General features: G+C 37.1%; 1 protein-coding gene across 4 annotated transcripts in view; it reads right to left on the bottom strand.

Annotated features, from left to right (window-relative positions):
* Window positions 1–21910, bottom strand: part of LOC149538468 (uncharacterized) — a 174364-nt gene extending 152454 nt beyond the window's left edge. For 3 of the 4 annotated variants that reach the window (XR_016356062.1, XM_089799795.1, XM_089799796.1), the window contains exon 1: window positions 21571–21909. Coding sequence is in view for 3 of the 4 variants with exons in the window: in XM_089799795.1 (XP_089655921.1) it covers window positions 21571–21853 (283 nt within the window). In the remaining variant the exon portion in view is untranslated. Of the gene's footprint in view, window positions 1–21570 lie in introns of all 4 variants that reach the window. The other variant, XM_089799794.1, reaches the window with a different exon arrangement.
* Window positions 21911–22302: the final 392 nt, after the last annotated feature.

The following is a 22302-nucleotide window of genomic DNA, read 5'->3' as shown; positions in this document are numbered from 1 at the left end:
CAACACTAGTAAACCTCTACCTAAATCTTATGATGCCAATGTTTATTGTTAGTATCACTATCAAAATGGTCATGACACTAAAAGATGTTACTCTTTGATGAACACTATTCAAGATCTTATTGATTCTAAGGCTATATCTATCGATGCTCATGGCAACAAATATGTGGCTCCTCCTAATTAGAATTTCCATATTTAGACCAATCTTTTACCATCTCACTCTACCAACACCATTGCCCAACCTTCTTCATCTGCAAAACACATAAGTTATGATGATAAGATAGAATAAGCTAATCATGTCGTCAACCATGTTGAACATGCTCAACCTAATCCTCCACCTAAAACTCAAACTTCATCTGAACCAAAATTGTATTATCTTTGATCTGTTGAGACAATTAAAGCACCTAATGGTACTCTATGCATTATTGTTACAGTAGCTCATATTCCTTCCGTGGTGTTTTAATTAACCCTTCTTCTAAGGTAAATTTTATAACAAAAGAACATCTTTTTAGTAAACAATTGCATAAGGATTTGTAGGATTCATCTGATGTGTGGATTCAAACTTGCAATGGTTGTCTCTATCGTCCTCATGGTAATACATCTCTTCCTATCACACTTTGTGGTAAAGTTGTGGATACTACATTTGTGGTTATTCCTACTTCCAATCAATTTCAAGTTAAGCTTGGTATTATTTGGCTTTCTTCCATGCAAGCTATAGCTTCTCCTATTTACAAATGTCTTAAGTTTCCTCATGATGGAGATATCAAAGCCATTAACCATAGTCTTTATCATCCCTCTAGGCCTCGAGATTTGGTCGACCTTGATTTCTTTTGGCCTTCTGTCAATCACTCCCACTACTACGTCCCGATTATCTTTTTTGTTCTTAACAAGCTTTTAAGGTCCAAAAGATTTGTGAACTTAGCGTCCCTAAGCTTGATCCTAGTAGTGGTCTTCTTTTGATACCACTTGTTCCTCCTTTATCAAGCTCTCTACCACTTTCTCCTATCCCTACCCATCCACCCAGTATTGTTCCTTTTGTTCCTTCATCACAAGGAGATAGGGAACCCATGTCAGTTAACCCTAACCCACCTCAAGCATCTTCCAAATCTATAACGTACCCATGAATGTCATAAAAAATTCCCAGCTAGAGCCAAAGCTTGTACAAGTCTTTCTTAAAATGCTTCATCATCTCATATATCTTCTACTTGCCTCTTCTTGATCAACCTATGACTGAAATTTATGATATATTTGTGTCTCGGATTCTATTACGATTAATTTAGATGAAGAAGATACTCACGATGATGTTATTGATGCTAACAATGATAAACATGCTAGTGATTGTGACGATTTATATGACATTATTGATCTTGACCATGATTTACCACAAATGCTTTCTACACAATTATCAATCACTCCTAGTCTTGAACATAGTGACCTGGCTTCACAACACAATCCTTGTTTGGCACTAGTTATTGTTCCTTTTGTCATGCTGGATGTTGCTCCTCTTGCAAATTGCTCACTTTCTTTACATGTCATAGACTAAGATGGGGGTGCAAGTGATACACTTGACTAACTTCTCTTGTGCAGTGGTCTTTCTATGTTTGCTTATTGTGACGTACTTCCCCCGTGATGTGCTTCTTGTTATATGCTATGTTTAGATTGCTTTACACGATCCTTGTTCCTCCATTGGCGCAAGGTGATAAAATGATCAAAAATATTGTAATCATTCTTCTATTTGTACCTCTCTTCTTCTATATGTTGTTACATTTTGTGTTGTACATGTGTCATTGTTCGTAAATGTGCTTTTGTGTAGTTTGCTTGGGATGTTACAACATTGTAGAGCCGAATTCTTTTTGGGCTCCATGATGCAGGCCCAAAAAGACTCTTCTTCGTAACTTTTACATGTCTTTCTTCCATTTATGTTGTAGTTCTACTTCCTTTGGGGGATGATGAGATTTTATATTTAACATAATATCTCATATATTATCATATGATATTACTGACCCCTAAGTTGGTAGATCTCTTTTGTGTTTTTTTTTGTTACATGCTCATTTCCTTGTTATGTCCTTGCTTGAGGGCATTTCACAATGGAAACATCTCTTATAGATGCATGTACACTTCCATTAAAACCATTGCTCCCATTAAGGCATTAGCAATTGCTTTAACATGGGGGCATACACTCCACTCACATTTTGCACATACGCACTATAATTATTCACATATTTGGATCTGTTATTTGACTATTAACAGTTTGTAAGGCTTGATCCCTGGATTTTTGGATCCCTTATTTGACTACTAACAATTTGTAAGGCCTGATCCCCACACTTTTGGACCCCTCTTGGATTATTAATAGTCCTTGAGGCCTGATCCCTACATTTGCATTTATTTGGTCCCTTAAGGATACACACATCTTTATGCCTAGAACGTCTTTTTGGATTTCCCTTTTGTGGACATGAGTCTTCGAGGGAACATCCTTGATGAGTTGACTAGCATGCCACACACACTTGCTAGACTATCAATTCCATCTTTTGTTGCAGTATGTCTTTGGTGTGATTCACAGTGAGAGATACAAATCTTATTGAGCGAGTTAATCACACTCTTTTTGTATTTGTTTTCATCAATATATCTCTCTTATCTTGATTTTGGACTCGACAAAGACTTGAGTTGATTGGGGGCTTGATTGTTTCTTTGTCTCCTTAGTCTTGATAAGATCATCTTATGCTTTTGGTCTACTTTATCATGAGTTTGAGTTTGGCTCATACACTCGCTAAAGTGGGGACTAAATTTACCATCTTAAAATGGAAGCACTTGCTTTGTAAGACCTTTTAGCCCTCCCTTTAACAATCTCCTAGATTCATGAATGCATTTATGCTTAGAATGTTCCCTAACCTTGAGTTTTTGCCTGTTTTTGACAACCCTTTTTGCATACTTCAAACCCTGAAAAGCATCCTAAAGCCCAAAAACCTCAAGGTAAGGGGTGAGGTTGTCCCTTACCCAAGGTATTTTCTTCGAATTCGAGGCTTGTTTTCAAGTTTTTCAATTTGCTTTCCTGCCCAGTGCAATCAACCCTTTTGATTTTGATTCAAAGATCGGTATAAAAAGGAGGCTTACTCAACTTATTTGAGCATCCACACTTCATGTAAGCTATTACACACATCCATTGAGCATTCATTATTATCCATTGAAGCATTCATTAAGAGAAAGATTCATCCAAGGTGTTATCCATTCAAGCAAGCTTTTAAGGAGCATTCAAGAGTTCAATCCTTCAAGCATTTCAAGGGCATATCTTCATTCATGGATCTATAATTTGGTATTAGTGGACCTATTTGCATTTGTGGAGACATCCTACATCATCACCTACACATAATCATTCATACATCTTTGTGGGTAGCAGATCCAAATCCATCTATGAAGGTTTTACAAGCGAGGTGAATATTTACATTTGTCTTGCTTTATACATATTTTATCATTTAACGTTGATACCTCAATAGAGGCTTGATCAAGGCAAGCCCCTCTCCCTAACAAAACACCTTATTACTTGCTTGTAGGGGCAGATTTACAGGTTTCAAAGTTACAAGAATTAGATCTACAAACTAGGGTTTCAAGTTATAGGTTCAAATCTAGAGCTCTGAACTTCATGCAAAGCAAGGGACGACCTTGTCCCTTACCTAGGTTCTCCCTAACTACCAAGTTGTACCTATCCAAAGACCCCAGATTTGCAAAATCTAGAGATATTAGTGTTCAAGTCCCGAGTCCCGAACAGTTTCAAAATCTGACAATATTTTATAGTAGTTTCCCAAATCTGATTGGATTCTCCTTTTTGACTTCCTAGGTGAGTTTTGTGCTTCATTTGTCATTTGATAAAGTCTATCTTGATGCTTCAGATCTAATCATTTCATGCCTTTTTCCTATCATACAAGTTTGTTCATTGTTTGCATCTCAATTGATCAATTTACTTACACTTCATAATTACCTAATTCAAATCAATCTAAATCATTACAATTAAAGGAAAGAATATTATTAGAAATTTGTCTTCTGAGTATGGATCTTGATTAGGGACTTAGATTTCACATTGGCACCCCTTGTATCTCCCTTGGGTTGTATTGATCTAGTTTGAGCCCCTTTGAAGGATTGTGCTTGGAGATCCTTCCTTCACTTTCCTAATGTGGCATAAAAATTTACACTTAACACATCAAATCAACCCTAAAAACCTAAGTTTTTATGTTACAGGAGGAACCCACTTTGATACTAATTGTTGAACATACTCTAAATGCTGAGGGGGGATGAATCAGCATAAACCAAAATCTCAATTGATTAATCAGCTAACTTCAAATATTCACCACACAAAACATTAGACAAATAATGAACTGAAATAGCAACACATGAACACCAAGATTTTTATATGTGAAAACCCAAGCTGAAAAAAACCATGGTGAGCACTTTCCCTCAAAGATTATTCACTGATGTATATAGTCTGATTACAAAGATTATAGGAGCTCATTGCTCTAGACTTGCAACCACAGCCTCGTTGCCAATATAACACTATATATAAATAGAAGCTCGTTGCTCCAAACTTGCAAACAAAGGCTCACTGCCAAAGTAGCAAGTATAGTAATTTCTGCACCCAACACACGTCCTAGGGACAAGGAACATAGAACTCTTCACAATAGACAAAGATAAATTCTCCTAATATACAATAGATCTACACAATACTATCAACCTCAACAATACATTGTTACTATCTTTCTTCTCTACCATAATCACAAAATAGCAGCCACATAAACTAATCTCTGCTCTTTTGAAACTTTGCTTATAGATCTTAACTGATTCGCACACAACACACTTGCCTTTTGCTAAACTACACACTTTACTTACATACAAGATAGACCATTAAAGTATACAACAAGGTCGGCCATGCTAAAAGTATTTTATAATTAAGTTACAAGTTGACCATGACAACAACAAATTACAAGGTCCCATGCTAGAAGTCTCTGAACCAAAATATAGATTATACCTAACATGGACACATTTGGATAAGAGATAAACATTAAATACATAGGTCACACAAAGCACAGACTCATTCGGATAAGAGAAACATTAAATGCAATATCCAGATCAAAAACACAAAGTATGATCCACTCTAGGAAAATGAGGGAACATGTTCACATGCTAAACATATAGCAATACTAGATCCCTAATTACAAGAACAAGTTCCATAGCCATTTCTAACACATAGTAACACACTGCCCTAAGAACCCTATCACTTGCCAACTACATCCGGGTCTCTATAAACCATGATGAGATCCATGCGCGATGTTAGAAACTATTACATGTTTTTCGGACTTGACCACAAATTGATGATAACTGCAACACTTGAGGACTGTTTTCAGATCACCAAGAACAAATCTTGGATCACTGGGAAACACCACAACCAAGACCAAAACCTTAATACAATTCAAATCACATTTGCATATCATCAACATTGATTCCCAAAGAGGAAACCTTCTGAAAACCACAACTCGATAATGTCATCTTCAACTGCGCAATTTTGTTATTGAACCACTAAAATCCGGACGAAATCATTAACTTTTGGACCTAAAAAAATAACTCTAAAGCACTAACAAACATCATTCTCACAATCTCCAAAATAAATGTTTGTCTTCCATTGTTATGTAGCACTAGATACATACTTGTCTTCCACTAATCTATAGGTTCAAAAACACTAACATGTCCAGCAAACAAACTTTTTCCAGTCCAATATCCAACATTCAAACATATCCAAACCACTACGTATACATAAACATCTCATCAACAAATACATCCAAACGACAATGTTTGAGCAAACATCTTTGGCCCAAAGTGTTTGACATCAATGGCAACCAGACAATAATAACCAAACAGACATATATTTCCAACAATACCAAAGGCAGCCAATTCTCTCCCATGGAAAGGGACACCAAGCAATATACCCATAGCAAGGTACAAAGATAACAAATCATGACCAATATGCCTCCACCAAACAAGAGAAGAAGACTTTCCCCCTATAAATTGATTAAAGAAGAACAGAATCAACAATGCACAAGCAAAGAAGCCTATTTAGGTCTACTCTACTCTTTGAGTTATGTCTTTCATGCTTGAAGTTCTTTTCAGTAGCCATGGAAACTCCCATTAAGCTCCATAGTCCCAATAGGCAAATGGCCTTTGATACCAAGGTTACTTTGGATAGAATTCTTCAAATTGTAGCAGTTAAAAATAGGGTTATTTGAAGGGTCGTCCTAAAGAGACTTGGTGACTAGTTTATCCATTGCAAAGACCACTTTCAAGCCAACCTCGACATCCCAACTATGATGATAACCATTGCAATGCATCTTTTCAATGATAAGGATGGTATTGCCAAGCTTTGTAGGGAACTTTTCGTTGAAGATATTCTTGTTGATTTGGATAGAGTTATGCTCAATATTAGGGATGGTCTCATTATCCCTAGGGCTGCAAATTATGGGGTCCTCATGCTACGTAATCAACCAGTCCCTACCTATCCCATTTTGTTCTCGGAAGATTTAGAAGGTTTCCAGGCCCAACAAGCCTCCTTAGAAAGGAATATGAGGTTCCTTATGATTTTATTTGATGTTTATAGTCCCATTGAAGAAAATTGGCTGGAATTTTACATTGAAGCTAAGGAAATTGCCCAGGATGCAGCCAACACTACTGCAATTATGGACCTAAGAGAAGTAGTTAGCCTTGCAAGCTAATGGGGTGGAATTTTTCATCTATTTTTTTGGTAAATAGGGTCACCTTTTAGCTAGGTACTAGTATTCGCTCTGATACTTCAAACAATATAATGATTTTTTTTTAATATCTTTGCGACGACCAGTGGATCTTCTCAACTAAGCCTATATACTTTGATAAAACTATGGTATATATTTAACCATTGTTTCAATTGGAAGACTAAAAATCTCTTTTGGTTAATTAATGGTCCTTTTCATATAAGTTTATGGTTTTATTTCATTCATGCTTTATGCAGGAGGAATGAGCATCTGCCATTAGTTTGTGGACAGTGATGCCCCCCCACTATAGCCGTTCCTGTGAAAGTCGGCATGGAGATAGAAAGAGTCGACATCATTCCTCATTAATGATGATAAATACTCCTTTTCTCTTTGTTTCATAGCCCTAAGGATTTGTCATGTATGACTAAGAATTATTTTTAAAAGGACTTAGGCTGGCAAATAGTTTGGCGATTCTTTTATAATTTAGAATTTATATGGCACTGAAAACTTCGCTTAATTTTGGATGACTATTTGAAATTAGAGAATCCTTTTCTTCTAATGTGAAGCTATAAATTTCAATCTTTGTATGGATTGCAGTCTATGTATATTATTCTCTTCTGGGTAGTCTGGTTGGAAAGATACTTAGCTATGGTGGTCATTTGTATCTTGTCAAGACTTCAATTATGAAGTAGATTTCTGATAACAGGTTCTAACTCCTTAGAACATAGTAGACTCTTTTAATAAAATGAACTGACATATATTACTTGCAAAGGTGATTCAGCTCTAGATTTTTTATTTTTGTGCTAACCTATGGTAAAGTGGTTTGGAGTTTCTTGATTGCAATATTAGCAGCCCTCCCCACTTTTGGAAGGTCACAAATGAATCTTAAGCTGGAAATAAAAGTTCGAAGACAGAAGAATAGACTTCCTAAAAAATCTGATAATGCTGAATTGTTAACATTTAGCCATTTGTTAAAAGATAATAGAGGCCAAATGTGAAAACCCTGTATTAATAAAATCCTTTAATTAATAATTGTTTTAAATCTGGATATGTAATTATAGCTGCTGATTATCAATGTTACCCGCTGGTCCAAGGCAGTAAAATTTATGTAATTTGACATTTATTCCAGACTACATAAGTCTCGGGCAAGACTGAAGGTTTTATTTTCTCCGTTCTCCCCTACCAGTGCCCACACTGAACGGAGCTTGTAAACTTCTTTCTATTCTTAATAAAATGATTCGGGCTTCGGGCCTTTATCAACCAAAAAAAAAATGCACAGGCAAAATTTTCAGAAACCCCGCACAAGGATTGGATCACCTCTATAGTAAAGGAAACCAATACAAGTCCAAGCAGGCATACGGGAAAAGGGACTAAATAAACCCCTTTAACCAATCTCATCCACACCAAAAGGAACAAGCTTGCCACAAATCTTATGCAAGAAAAAGAGCCACAACCTCCACACCAACTCAAAACATACCAAGTAGAAACATTGAACTCCCGAACAAGGATGAGCATGTGCATAAACAAAGTCACAGAACCAAAGCAAGAGGCCCTATCCAGATGCATCCACAAAAAGTCCAAATACAGGGTTAGGAACTTTAGGGGCCTCAATCACCATTCAAATCTCCAAAAAACCAGCCGGATCTACATTAGCATCATCAAAATTGTCCCCTCTGCTTCATCAATTTTTGAAAATCCCCCTATCCTCCTATTCTTGTTCACTACCATGAATGAATGATCCATATAATGTTGTATTGTGTTGTACAATATCCTTTTGCTACTTTTGTGTCGTAATTTGTCAATACAACAGTCTACAAGATTTCCCAACTTCACCAATCTTGAGAATTTTTTTGTAGATTGCTCTGTTACCATATTACAAAATATAAGAACACACAATGATTACCAAGATATTTGATATTAACAAAGGAGTGAAAGTGTAAAGTTTCTTGCTAGATTTCAACATGAAGCTGACTGATGCACAACTTTGATTGCAGGTTCATCAGAAGCATTATATAATATCTTTGGCATGTGCGAATAATAAAAAGAGTACTGCTACTCTTGTCTATTGTACTCCTTTTATTATTCGCATATGTCAAAGATATTACATAATGCTTCTGATGATAATTACAATGATCCCGGAGGGTGCATAAATACTTTCTAGGGTAAATAGATTAATGCACATAGACAATAAACAAGAACAGCAGTACTCCTTTTATTATTCGCATATGCCAAAGATATTACATAATGCTTCTGATGATAATTACAATGATCCCAAAGGGTGTATAAATACTTTCCTAAGAACCTTCCCGAAGGGCCGTCGGCTACATAACAAGAAGCTTCCCGAAAGGCCCGTCGGCTACACAATAATTCCCGACGACAAGAGACAACAAAGATGTTCTTGAACTTGAGATGCTAACGATCCTTTAATATGCTTGCATTAATTGATTTCGATGCCTTGCAATATCGGGCAGATTGAATATATATAAAACAAGGAGGGGTGTGAGAGTAAATGGGCATATCATAGGATAGGCCCATAAGTCATAGAGTCACACATATGACAAAAGAGTTTACACTTTAAACATCTTTATTAAAATAATTCAAATTTACAAAGTTGAGACTCAATCTCATAAACTTAAATTTCAGCCATACCAAGTTTCTTTCTAAAATGATCAACCTTCACTTTAGGAAGAGCCTTGGTGAGAATGTTAGTTGGTTGATTGCCTGTATTAATATATTCCAATTGAATAGTTCTTCTTTCCACAATGTCTCTTACGTAGTGGTAAGGGATTTTTATATGCTTGGATCTATCATAAAATACTAGATTCAAAGACAACTTGGTACAACTTTGATTATCACAGTGAATAGTGGTAGGTTTCAGAGGCTCACAGAATAAACTAGAAAGCAATTATCAAAGCCGCACTGCTTCTCTTGCTTTAATTGTTGCTGCAATATACTCTAACTCAGTAGAACTCTGAGCAATTGAAGCTTGTTTTTTGCAGATCCATGAGATCTTAGCTGATCCTAAACTGAAACAACATTCTGATGTGCTCTTCTGGTCTTTTACACTTCTGGCCCAATCAGAATCAGTATATCCATGTAACTCCAAGCTAGTATTATCATATTTAAGTTCATACCCAATAGTGCCTTGAAGGTACCTTAATATATGCTTTAAAGCAACAAGATGTATTTCACGAGGTTCACACATGAACTGACTTAATGCATTCACAGCATAGCAAATATTAGGTCGAGTATTCACAAGATACATCAGAGACCCAATTATATGTCTGTATAAAGTGGGATCAACTAGTCTAGATTCTGCACTTGCTTCCTTTAGCTTGTGTAAGTTGGTTTCCATAGGTGTTGACATAGGTTGACAGTTCCACATTCCAAATCTTTTCAGAATATCGACAGTATACTTCTCTTGATGTAGGAAGATATTCCCAGACTTCTGACAAACTTCCAATCCAAGGAAGTAATGAAGAATCCCTAAGTCTATGTCAAATTCAGAAGTCAATTCTTTCTTACACTAATTAATGAGATGGTCTTCTCCTATAATCAGAAGGTCATCAACATAAAGAATTAGAATAAATATATCACCTTTAGTTACTTTAAAGTAAAGATTTGGATCAGCATCATTCTTTCTGAATCCAAGACTTAGAAGATATTTATCAATCCTTTCATACCAAGCTCGGGGAGCCTGTTTGAGTCCATATAGATCCCTTTTCAATTTACATACATAGGAGGCAGCATCACAAGTCACAAATCCTTCTGCTTGTTCCAAGTATACTTCTTCCTCAATTGTTCCATTTCGAAAAGCAGTTTTTACATCCATCTAATGAATTTTCCAACCTTTAGTTATCACAATGGCTATTACAGTTCTAACTGAAGTATACCTGGCAACTGGTGCAAAAGTTTCTTCAAAGTCAATTCCTTCCTTTTGAGAGAATCCTCTAGCCACAAAACGAGCTTTATGTTTTTCAATGCTACCATCTGCAACATATTTAACTTTGAAGATTCATTTGGATGAAACAAAAATTTTCCTTTAGGTCTAGGAACTATATCCCAAACATCATTTTTAGGTATAGACTGGTATTCTTCTACCATTGCATCTTTCCAAACTTGATGTTTAAGAGCTCCAGAAGCATTAGAAGGTTCAGAGTTTGGAATCTCACACATGAATGCATTGTATGTTAATTTTTGAGGTCTTTTGCTTTCTCTAAATGTCCCTGAAGGTGTTGCAAATTCATCTCCTTCCTCTATAATTTTCTTGCCCAAAGTGGCCTTTTAGAATCATTGTCAAGACTCTCTTCTTGAGTCTCAGGAAGTATCTCATTTTCATTTGAAGTTTCTTCAGTGTACTCCCTCTGAATCTCAGGAGCAGGAGCCTCTTCTAGGGAAGAGGATAAGTCATCGGTATCTAGTTCATCTGAAATTTTGGCTCTTTTGAAAGCAATGTCTTCTTCAAAGATGACATCTCTGCTAAGTTCTATTTGTTTTTGTCCTGGTATGTAGATTTTGTAACCCTTTATTGTTTCACTAAAACCAATAAGAATTCATTTCCCTCCAATAGGTTCTAACTTAGTTCTTTTCTCCTTAGGTACATGAACATACACAGGACATCCAAATATCCTTAAATGGCTAATGTCAGGTTTCATACCTGAAAATGCTTCTTCAAGAGTTTTGTTGTCTAGATGTGAGTAAGGACATCTATTTTGAATGTAGACTGTTGTATTAGATGCTTCAGCCCAAAATGACATGCTCAAGTTTTGATCAAATATCATAGCCCTAACAGCTTCTACAATGGTTCTATTTTTCTTTCAGCAACTCTATTGTGTTGAGGGTTGTAGGGAACTGTAAACTCCCTCTTAATCTCAGCAAGTTTGCAGAATTCTTTAAATATTTCAGAAGTGTATTCTTTCCCATTATCTGTTCTTAGAATTTTAATTTTCTTTCCTAAGGAGGTTTCAGTGATAGTTTTGAATTCTTTAATTTTAGAAAGAATTTTTTCAGATTCTTTACACTTAAAGAAGTATATCCATGTCTTCTTTGAAAAATCATCAACAAATATCACATAGTACAAGAACCCTCCTATGGATGGTGTAGACATGAGTCCCCATAGGTCCGAGTGCACTAGTTCTGACACGTTTTTAGTTTTGCTCAAACTATGAGGAAATGACTTTTTTGTGTTTTTCCCCAAGGCACAACCTTTGTAAGATTCATTATGAATTTGACTTAATTTGGGCATACCAGTTACCAACTTCCCCATAGATGTTAGAGCATGAAAGTTGATATGGCCTAATCTTCTATGCCAGATTTCATTTGAATATGAAGTCTCATGAACAAGTGCAAAATTAGTCTTAGTGCAAAGCTCATTTAATAGTCCTTGTCTTACTCCTATTGTTTGAGCCTTCTTTATGGTTGAATTCTTTGCCCATGCTAGCACTTTGCCTTCCATGAAAGTAATTCTATAACCATCATCTTCAAGTGTTGATATAAATATTAAATTCCTTTTAATATCTGGTATATATAGAACTCTAGAAAGCTGAATAGATTTTCTAAATTTTAATTTGATGGTGCAGGTCCCAATTCCTTTTACAGAATGTGCAGAATCATCTGTAATGAGCAGCCTAGAAATGCCCAAAAACTGCACCAACTGCTGAAATAGATTTTTTATGCAAACTGAAGATTGAACCGATGCTGAAATTATATTAGTTCTCAAAATGATAAAATCAAGTACAAAGCGATGAATTTCAAAGGCCAAACCCCAAGGGAATGACGTCTAGAATGTTACAAGAGAGGATAAACATCCTCAATTGCCAAGAAAGATATGTGACTCACACATATCCAAGCTCTTATCAAATGTCATTCACAAAAATCCCCATCCTCAACAATGAGGCTCTCACCCCTATTTATCCTTTTCCTTCACTCTTCTAGAAGGAACTAAAACATTAATTAATTGCAAGTGCTAGAAGCTTCCCCCTTCCAATAATTAATGCACTCTCTAGAAACTCCTCCCTTGCAATACAATAATTAATTGTGCTTCTAGAAAACTAAATTACTAGAGGCTTCCACCTTTCCAATAATTAATGCACACTCTAGAAGCTTCTCCCTTGTGATACAATAATTAATTAAATATAAAGTCACCTTTTAATTTTTATTTTTATTTATTTAATAACTTTATAAAAAATTAATTTATTTTCCTCTTATGCTCCACTTAGACTTTGGAGAACGTTAAGGCTAAAAGATGGGGTCATTATAGTCCGCCCTTTTTGAAATTGCTTGTCCTCAAGCAATCTCAGTCCTATTTACTATAGCACCTGCTCACTCTCCCAAGTAGCATCTTACTCTAGCAGATATCTCCATTTGACTAAATATTCTTTAATCAATCTACTTCGCAAAGTCCTTTCCCTAGTATCCAGAATAGCCTTAGGAATTAATACAAGCTTTCCCTCCTCATCTAATGGTGGTAATTCTGCTAAAGGCACAACTCTCTAATCGATAGCTTTCTTAAGCCTTGACACATGAAACACATTATGCACCCGACTGCCCTCTGAAAGCTCAATCTCATAAGCAACCTTGCCCACCTTGTGAATCACTCTGTAGGGGCCATAAAACCTAGGCTTCAACTTCTTTGCTCCACTTTTCTTGAGTGATGACTGTCTGTATGGTTGTAGCCTCAAGTAAACCATATCCCCAACCTCAAAACTGCGCTCTATCCAGTGCTGGTCAGCATACAATTTCTGCTGATTTTGGGCTTGCTGTATATTCTCCTTGAGCACTCTCAAAATATCCTGACTATCCTGCAAGAAGTGTTTTGCTTTAGGCGCTCTACTATCCCCCAAAATCAGATCCATGAAACTAGGTGCTTCATAATCGTACAATGCCATGAATGGAGTCATCTTGATGGACATATGATAAGTGGTGTTATAACAGTACTCTCCCATATGTAGCCATTTGACCCAAGCCCTCTGTTGTGCAGTCACATAGTTCCTCAGATATCCTTCCACCCATTTATTCACAATCTCTGTTTGCCCATCTGTCTGTGGATGATAACTAGTGCTAGTTGTAAGATCAGTACCACACAACCTAAACAATTCCTGCCAAAAAGTACTCATGAATTGACTGTCCCGACTCCTGATCACTGACAATGAAACTAGGTAGCCAATGTAACCTAAATATCTCTCTGAAGAAAAGATCGGCCACTTGTGCTACTATGTAAGTGGATGGAATAGCAAAGAAGTGAGCAAACTTTGTCAGTTGGTCAACTATCACATAGATGCAATCTTTCCCTTGTACTTGTGGTAACCTGGTGATGAAGTCCATAGAAATACTTTCCCATTTCCTATCCGGAATGGGCAAAGGTTGTAACAAACCTATAGGATATGTGTGTTCTCCCTTATTCTACTGACAAACTACACACTCCCTGACATGCTTCTGAACATCATCCTTGAGCCCTTTCCATGTGAACCGCTCACAAATCTACCTGTAGGTCTTAAAGACCCCTGGATGTCCAGCTGTAGGTGCATCTTGAAATGCCTTCAGTATTACTTCCCTAAATTGTGATGAAGGAATCAAATATATCCTACCCTAGAACTTAATCAATCTGTCCATCACCACATAACGATCATCATGTATGGTGCCTACAGTTACTCTAGAAGCCCAAGTGTCCCTTGCATACTCTTTTGTGATCCTATTTCTCCAATCTCCTGTAATCTCAGCTAGAGTACAAATATGAGGTCTCCTGGATAAAGCATCTGCCACCACATTCTTCTTACCTTTGACAAACTTAATGTCAAAGTCATAGGCCTGTAACTTCATAATCCACTTCTATTGTCTATCATTCAGATCACACTGGCTCATGAAGTATTTGATACTATTGTGATCAGTTTTGATAACAAACTTTTCCCCAACTAGGTAGGGCCGAAACTTAGCCAATGCATGCATAATAGCCAGCATCTCCCGATCATAGATGGAATAGCTCCTCTCAACTCCATGGAGCTTCTGCTCTCAAAAACAATGGGATGCTTCTCCTGCATCAAGACCGCCCCAATCCCATCTCCTAACGCATCACAATGAAGCTCAAATGGCTTTGTGAAATCTAGTAGAGCTAGTACTGGACATGATGACATCACCTTCTTGAAATGATCGAAGCTTCTCTGAGCTGTCTCTACCCATGTGAAGGCCCCTTTCCTAGTAAGGTCTGTCAAGGGTGCAACGATCTGTGAAAGTCTTTTAACAAATCTCCTGTAAATTCCACAGAGACCAAGGAATCCCTTAAGCTGTGTAAGATTCGTAGGAGTAGGCCAATCAACAATAGCCCTAATCTTTTCAGGATCTACCTGAACTCCATCCACGCTAATGATATGCCCAAGGTATAGTAGCTCAGTCATCCCAAACTCGCACTTAGATTCCTTGGAATACAATGACTCTTTCTCCAAAGTGGACAGCACCATCTCAAGATGTTGTAAATGCTCCTCCCAAGTCTTACTAAAGACTAAAATGTCATCAAAGAAAATCAAGACAAATCTCCTAAGCTGCTCCTTGAATACCTGATTCGTGCAACTCTGGAATGTAGCAGGGGCATTGGTTAGCCCAAATGGCATAACCAAAAACTCGAAGTGGCCATAGTAACACCGAAAAGTTGTCTTCTCAATGTCCTCCTCCCTCATCCTGATCTGATGATACCCTGAGCGTAGATCAATCTTTGTAAAAAAGCATGCACCATGTAACTCATCAATCAGCTCATCTATTCGTGGGATGGGGTATCTGTTCTTAATGGTCTTCTTGTTTAATGCCCTGTAATCGATGCACATGCGCATCGTCCCATCCTTCTTCTTTACCAACACTACTGTTGAAGCAAAGGGGCTCTTACTAGGCCTGATATGCCCTATTTCCAACAACTCCTTAATTGCCTTCTCTATCTCATCCTTATGTTTCTTAGGATGATGATAGGGAGTAATCATGACTGGTTTGGCTCCCTCCTCGAGCTCAATAACATGCTCCATCACCCTGTCAAGAGGAACCCCATGCGAAATCTCCCCAAATACCTTAGTGTGCCTGTCAAGTATCTCCTGGATATTTGGTGGATGACTCTTCACCTGTGGCTCTTGTGAAGTTGGCATGGTGAAACATTCTGCTGCCCACTCTATGTTATTATGCCGAAAAAGTCTCTGCATTCTCCTCAAAAAAACTACTCTGCAACTCCCATCTGAAAGTCCTCTAAGTACAATATTTCTTCCCTCATGCTGAAACTTCATCTCCAATTTTGCTAGGTTAAGTGTGAACTCTACTAGCGAGGCCATCCATACCATGCCGAGGATGACATCATAGTCTCCCATGTCTACCACATAGAACTCATCTTCCAACTCATAGCCATCTCCAAACCTGATGTGAAGATTAGATATCTTCCGAGTGCATAATAGTTTGTCACCATTAGCTAACATAACTCTAAATCCGGCGTGCTCCTCAGTCTGTAGACCTCTCTTAGCTACTAATTGTGCATCTATAAAATTATGTATAGCCCCAGTGTCAATGAGTGAGATCACTTTTTGCCCTTGGATAGTACCTCTGACCTTAAATGTGATTGCCTTCTGAGCCCCTGTTAATCGTGCTAATGACTTCTCATCCTCAGGAATGCTGCTCTCCTCTGTAGTGTTATTCTCATCTGAATCAGAGTGTTGATCCTCCCTCTCTAACTGTGACTCTTCTACTGAGAAATACTCCATTTGATTTGCCTTAGCCTTGAGAGGACACTTATGAGATAAATCCCAAGGCTCTCTGCAATGAAAACATAATTTCTTCTTTCTTAAATCATTCAAGGTGTCATTATCCAGCTTATCTCTTTAGGGCTAAGCATCCTTGTGAAAAGGTTTTTTGTCCTTCTCCTTGTCCTTTTTCATATAAGAACCCTTGTGCTGAAATCTACTCCTAAATGAAGAAGGTGCTAAGTCACGAGCCTTTTTAGTGGCCTCCTGCAACGTAGCTGGGTCATGCCCCTTGACCCAACCTCGCAAGGGTTCTGAGAGTCCATCCATAAAAAACACTACTAACCTCCTCTCTGAAATATCAATGACCAACAAAGCTAACCTCTGAAACTCACTGATATACGTCTCAACTGATCTCCACTGCTTGAGTTGTGCCAATTCCTTAAACTATAATTCGGGATCCTTGGCATCAAATCTCTCTATGAGCTTCTCAATGAACTCCTTGTAAGATGTGATCTAATTATGTCCCAAGGTTACCATGCCATGGTGCCACCACTCATGTGCCGGTCCATCCAAGTGAATAGCCGCATACTTTATAGCCTCCTCTTCAGGCATAGGATTCAGCTGCAAGTATGTATCCATCTTCTGCACCCAAGCTCGTGCGGTTATCTTCCCTAAAGCATCATAATAAGGTAAAGAAAGTTTCCCAACTTTCTTTCTCAACTCAATGTTTTGACTTTGTCCTCCTGATCTGGGCATGTGTCTCATCCTCAAGTCCAAGTAATCTCTAAGAGAAATGTCCGCCTGAAACTCCGGTCCACTAGCCTCCCAATCCCTCCTGAACTAATCCTGTAACTCCGTAATTTGCAGTTCATTAATCAGCTGAACTGGATCTATGGGTGGGAAGATGGGTATAAGAGGTCTCGAGCTGGTTGTTCGAGCTAGGCGTGCAACATGTCTAAAGTTATCAGCCTCATTTCCATTGTTGTCATGTCCATTATTACCATTAATGTTGTCTCGGCCTCCATTATCATTGCCCCTATTATTGTTGTTTCCATTGTTGGCATCACCTAGATTAATATTGATGCCCATCTATCTAGCCATTAGCCATTGTTGCATCATATCCATTCGCCTATTCTGCTCCTATTGCATCCGCTGCCCCTCCTCTAATGTACCCAATAACCTGAACATTACATTTTCTTGACCTGGACCAGTATTCCTATCATCTCGGTCACCCATACTGCTGTCTTGTTCAAAAAATGTCTCCTCTATGTCTGTATGACTGGATTGTATGTCCCTTTGCACAGATGAACTACCCTGTTCATTCTGCAAGTCTAAACTCCTACTTTGCCTTGCTCTGGTATTGTGAAAATTATAAAGCCCTTGTCGCATGCTCAAACATAAATGCTTAAGATCTCCACAGGATGGTAGGACTTATAGCTCTCATACCACTGTAATGGGCACCCTGGAAATGCCCAAAAATTGCACCAACTGCTGAAATAGATTTTTTATGCAAACTGAAGATTGAACCAATGCTGAAATTATATTAGTTCTCAAAATGATAAAATCAAGTACAAAGCGATGAATTCCAAAGGCCAAACCCCAAGGGAATGACGTCTAGAATGTTACAAAAGAGGATGAACGTCCTCTATTGCCAAGAAAGATATGTGACTCACACATCTAAGCTCTTATCAAATGTCATTCACAAAAATCCCCATCCTCAACAATGAGGCTCTCACCCCTATTTATCCTTTTCCTTCACCCTTCTAGAAGGAACTAAAACATTAATTAATTGCAAGTGCTAGAAGCTTCCCCCTTCCAATACTTAATGCACTCTCTAGAAACTCCTCCCTTGCAATACAATAATTAATTGTGCTTCTAGAAAACTAAATTACTAGAGGCTTCCACCTTTCCAATAATTAATGCACACTCTAGAAGCTTCTCCCTTGTGATACAATAATTAATTAAATTAATTAAATATAAAGTCACCTTTTAATTTTAATTTTAATTTATTTAATGACTTTATAAGAAATTAATTTAATTTCCTCTTATGCTCCACTTAGACTTTGGAGAACGTGAAGGCTAAAAGATGGGTTGTAACTTCTTCATCTGTTTCTATTTGCATGTTTTCTAGGTTATCTTGATATCCAGTGATGTGTCTTGAAGATCCACTATTAATTATCCAAGTATTGGACTTGGTTGATATTTGACTAGACAAGGCTGAGAAGAAGGCATATTTCTCAGAATCTTGACCTTCGATTGATTTATCAATTTTGGCAAATGATGCTTGAAGTTTTGATCGATCAAGACAATTTAGTGCATAATGTCCATATTGATCACATCTAAAACATTGAATTTTAGACAAGTCTTTCTTTTGTTTTGATTATCCCTTTCCATGAAAGTTTCTTTTCCTCTTTGTGTTCTTCTTCTTATCCTTCTTATGAGAGTTGGTATTAAGAACATGAATGTCTTCATCTAAGGTTTTATGTTTTCCTTTAGTCATTAATCTCGACTTTTCTTGAAGACAATCAAATCTTAATCAATCTAGTTTTGGAATTTTAGATTTTGCACTTGTACAAATGACTCCCAAGAATTTGGTAGTCCTCCTAAAGCTATTAGGGATAACTCTTGGTTGTCAATCTCATAACTAACAGAAGATAATTGATCTCTCAATTCTGTGATTCTCGTGAAGAAGGCATTTATTGTTTCTCATTTATTCGTGATAATGTTATTCATTTGTCTTTTAAGAGCAAATTTTCTACCAGTGTTATTTACTATGAATATATTTTCAAGAGCTTTAAACATGTGATATGTTGTTGCATGTTTTGCCACAATAGGCACTATGTGATCTCAAACAGCATCCACTATTATTTTCATGCCCTTCTCATTATTCTCAATCCATAGAGTTTTCTCTGGATCATCTTTAGGTTCTTCATTTTCTTTTTTTACAAAGGAATCTAATTTGTTCTCTTTTAATAGCATCATTATACGAAGTTTCCAAAATTCAAAATTCTCACCACTTGTAAGGTGGTGTTTGAATCTTAACATGTTTGTCATCTTGAAGAATAATAAGTAACTACAACTTTATGTAAAATCTGATCTCTTAAACTTAATGATATCTCTCCTTAACAAAGCTCTGATACCATGTAAAGTTTCTTACCAAATTTCAATATGAGGCTAACTAATGCACAACTTTGATTGCAAGTTCGAACACTAATGTCAATGAATTTGATTTGCTCTAGAATTTGTATATGTTAGTACAAAAATAACACAAACAACGAAAATGTTCTTGGACTTGAGATGCTAACGATCCTTTCATATGCTTGCATTAATTGATTTCGATGCTTTGCAATATCGTGCAGATCGAATATATATAAAACAAGGAGGGGTGTGAGAGTGAATGGGCACGTCACCAAATGGAGACATGACCATTCACTGTCACACCTATTTAGTGTTTGTTATCATACCTGTTCAGGGTTAGACTTAACACAAGTGTAATCATATATTACTGATCATAATGAACTCGATTCATATGCAGCCCGCTAATGATATTTACTCAAATCGATTATGATCTTAAATCAAAGGGATCGAATAATGTTACGATCATGACAGAGATATGATCTCATATATATATATATATATATGTTCAATCGGTTTCAACTGCAGCGATCATTTGCAGAATCACAATTAAATAGATTTTATATATATATATATATATATATATAGATCTTGATCGCAGTCATTGTCAGACCGAAGCTACATGCTTTAACAGAAAGCCTCCTTAAATAAGAGTTACTTAAAGATCTACCTAAAAAGAATAAGATTGACAACTAAAATAACCAAGTATAAAGACTTACCTAAAAGAATAAAGAATATTCCTAAAGTCTATCCTAAGAACTTGAACTTGATTGACCATTATAAACTACATATTACATTATTCTTTTAATAGATATAGGGTTTGGAAATCAAGTCAGAGACGAATTGAATGACATCATATTGCTGGAAATACATCATGTAGCAATAAGTAGGGTGTCCAAATACATTTTAGCCTCCATATCTCATATTTGCCCTGGATACTATCATCTAGAACACAATCAGAAATCCCAAACATGAAGTTCATATTTGTGTATTAAAATGACTTTTCACTTTTCTATAAAATTATTAGGCGTAGACCTTTTTTCAATAAGAAGATTAGTTGAGCTTGATCAAGGAGAGAATTGAAGGATTCAATGACCGCTTACAAAGGCAAGGGTAAAAGGTTATTGCAGTAACGCTCAAATTTAGATGAAGGCATTCAAGAACTTTGCCAAACTGAATTTTACAGAGGTTGGGGGCCAGGCCTCAGCCTGTGAAAACTTCAAGGAGGGTGTAGTCCGCGTTATCAGACTCTGATTATTTTCAGTATGATTATTTTGTATATTACATACAATATAGAGACCAAACAGCCTCCAGCTGTCTCGTGAAGCTTTTCTACATAGTAAATACAGTCCGGTATGCCTCTGCACATGCCATGAGCGCAAACGACCTCCAGCTGTATCATGACTGACGCAAATAAGAAAGTTGCATCCTTGAGCTGAAAGCAGCATTAAATTCATGACTGTCATATGGAAACACAACACTAGATCTGCTATACTCCAGCAATTGATATCAATATTACACTAAAATGATTATCATTTTTTAAGTTATTGAATTGTGTATTGCGACATTATTTAAATGTTATTGCAGTAGGTGAAGTTCTAGTCATCGCTTCAAACAATAGTTTCCGTGATTAACCACTGCCTCAATGACCTGAAGTAATCACAAATCAGGTAATCAAATATTAAAAAAACCGTATTTTGAAATCATGCGTACATTCAATATGAAGTAGCGGAGACCCAATATGTTATGAATATACAGCAGAATTTCGAGCCCAAACAGTATCTTGCAATGTGAGCTAAGTTGATTGGGAATACAAACATGAATTTCTTACAGCCGGCGTTTACTCCAGAAGTTCACTTAATTTTAATTAGAACTCTGCATTGAGAAAACTTGTGTGTTTGATTTAATTGCAGCCCAAAAACAAAATCTAGAAATTGAAAAGCATCCGCAGAGAATAAAGTAGTTACCAAGGCAAACAAAGAGTGTCCCGAAGGGCTTGGAGGAGATAGATGATTCAGAAGCCGCCATTGACATCACTGTCAATCCACCTCTTATTTTCCTTATCCTGAGATTGTTCTGGATTACACTATCCGAGCTTTGACTTAAATTGCAGGCTCTTCTGCTTAGTTGGAGTGGTTTTAATATAATTTGGGAAGCGAATGCATGCGTGGAACACAGCGAATTGTGGAACGGGCTGTGGGGAATGCCAGTGCAGCTATGACGAATGGAAGAGCCCATACACAGCCTCATTTCCTTCACAACACCCCCTAAGTGATGGGGCTCCCACCATAATATTTCAATGCAAAATGTTAATTCATGAATTTAAGCATTTTATGTTTAAAAGTATTCCTATAAGGGCCAGTTTGGTAGTCGGAATTCGATGGGAATAGGAAAATCCGACTGCTAGAATTTAGAAATTCAGTGTTTGGTTATAAATACGAAAAGTAGAATTAGAGAAGTTATTTGTTGGTGAAATGTGGTAAGACAAGCAATAACAAAGCATAGTCGAGGAGTTGTGTAATGATCCCATCTTTTGGCCTTCACGTTCTCCAAAGTCTAAGTGGAGCCTGTAATGTCCCCATTTTAGCAATTGACCAAGTGTGCGTGCGTTAGCCTTGTTCTACATGGTCCCGAGGGCTAACGAAGGGTTCAATGGGATCCTGGAGTGTTTTGGCCTAGTCGTTTCCAGTTTAGGCCAA

This window comes from Cupressus sempervirens, chromosome 9, assembly GCF_028749045.1.
Source record: "Cupressus sempervirens isolate cs-2001-9-10 chromosome 9, ASM2874904v1, whole genome shotgun sequence".
Taxonomy (NCBI): Eukaryota; Viridiplantae; Streptophyta; class Pinopsida; order Cupressales; family Cupressaceae; genus Cupressus; species Cupressus sempervirens.
This window is presented reverse-complemented; position numbering and strand designations above follow the sequence as displayed.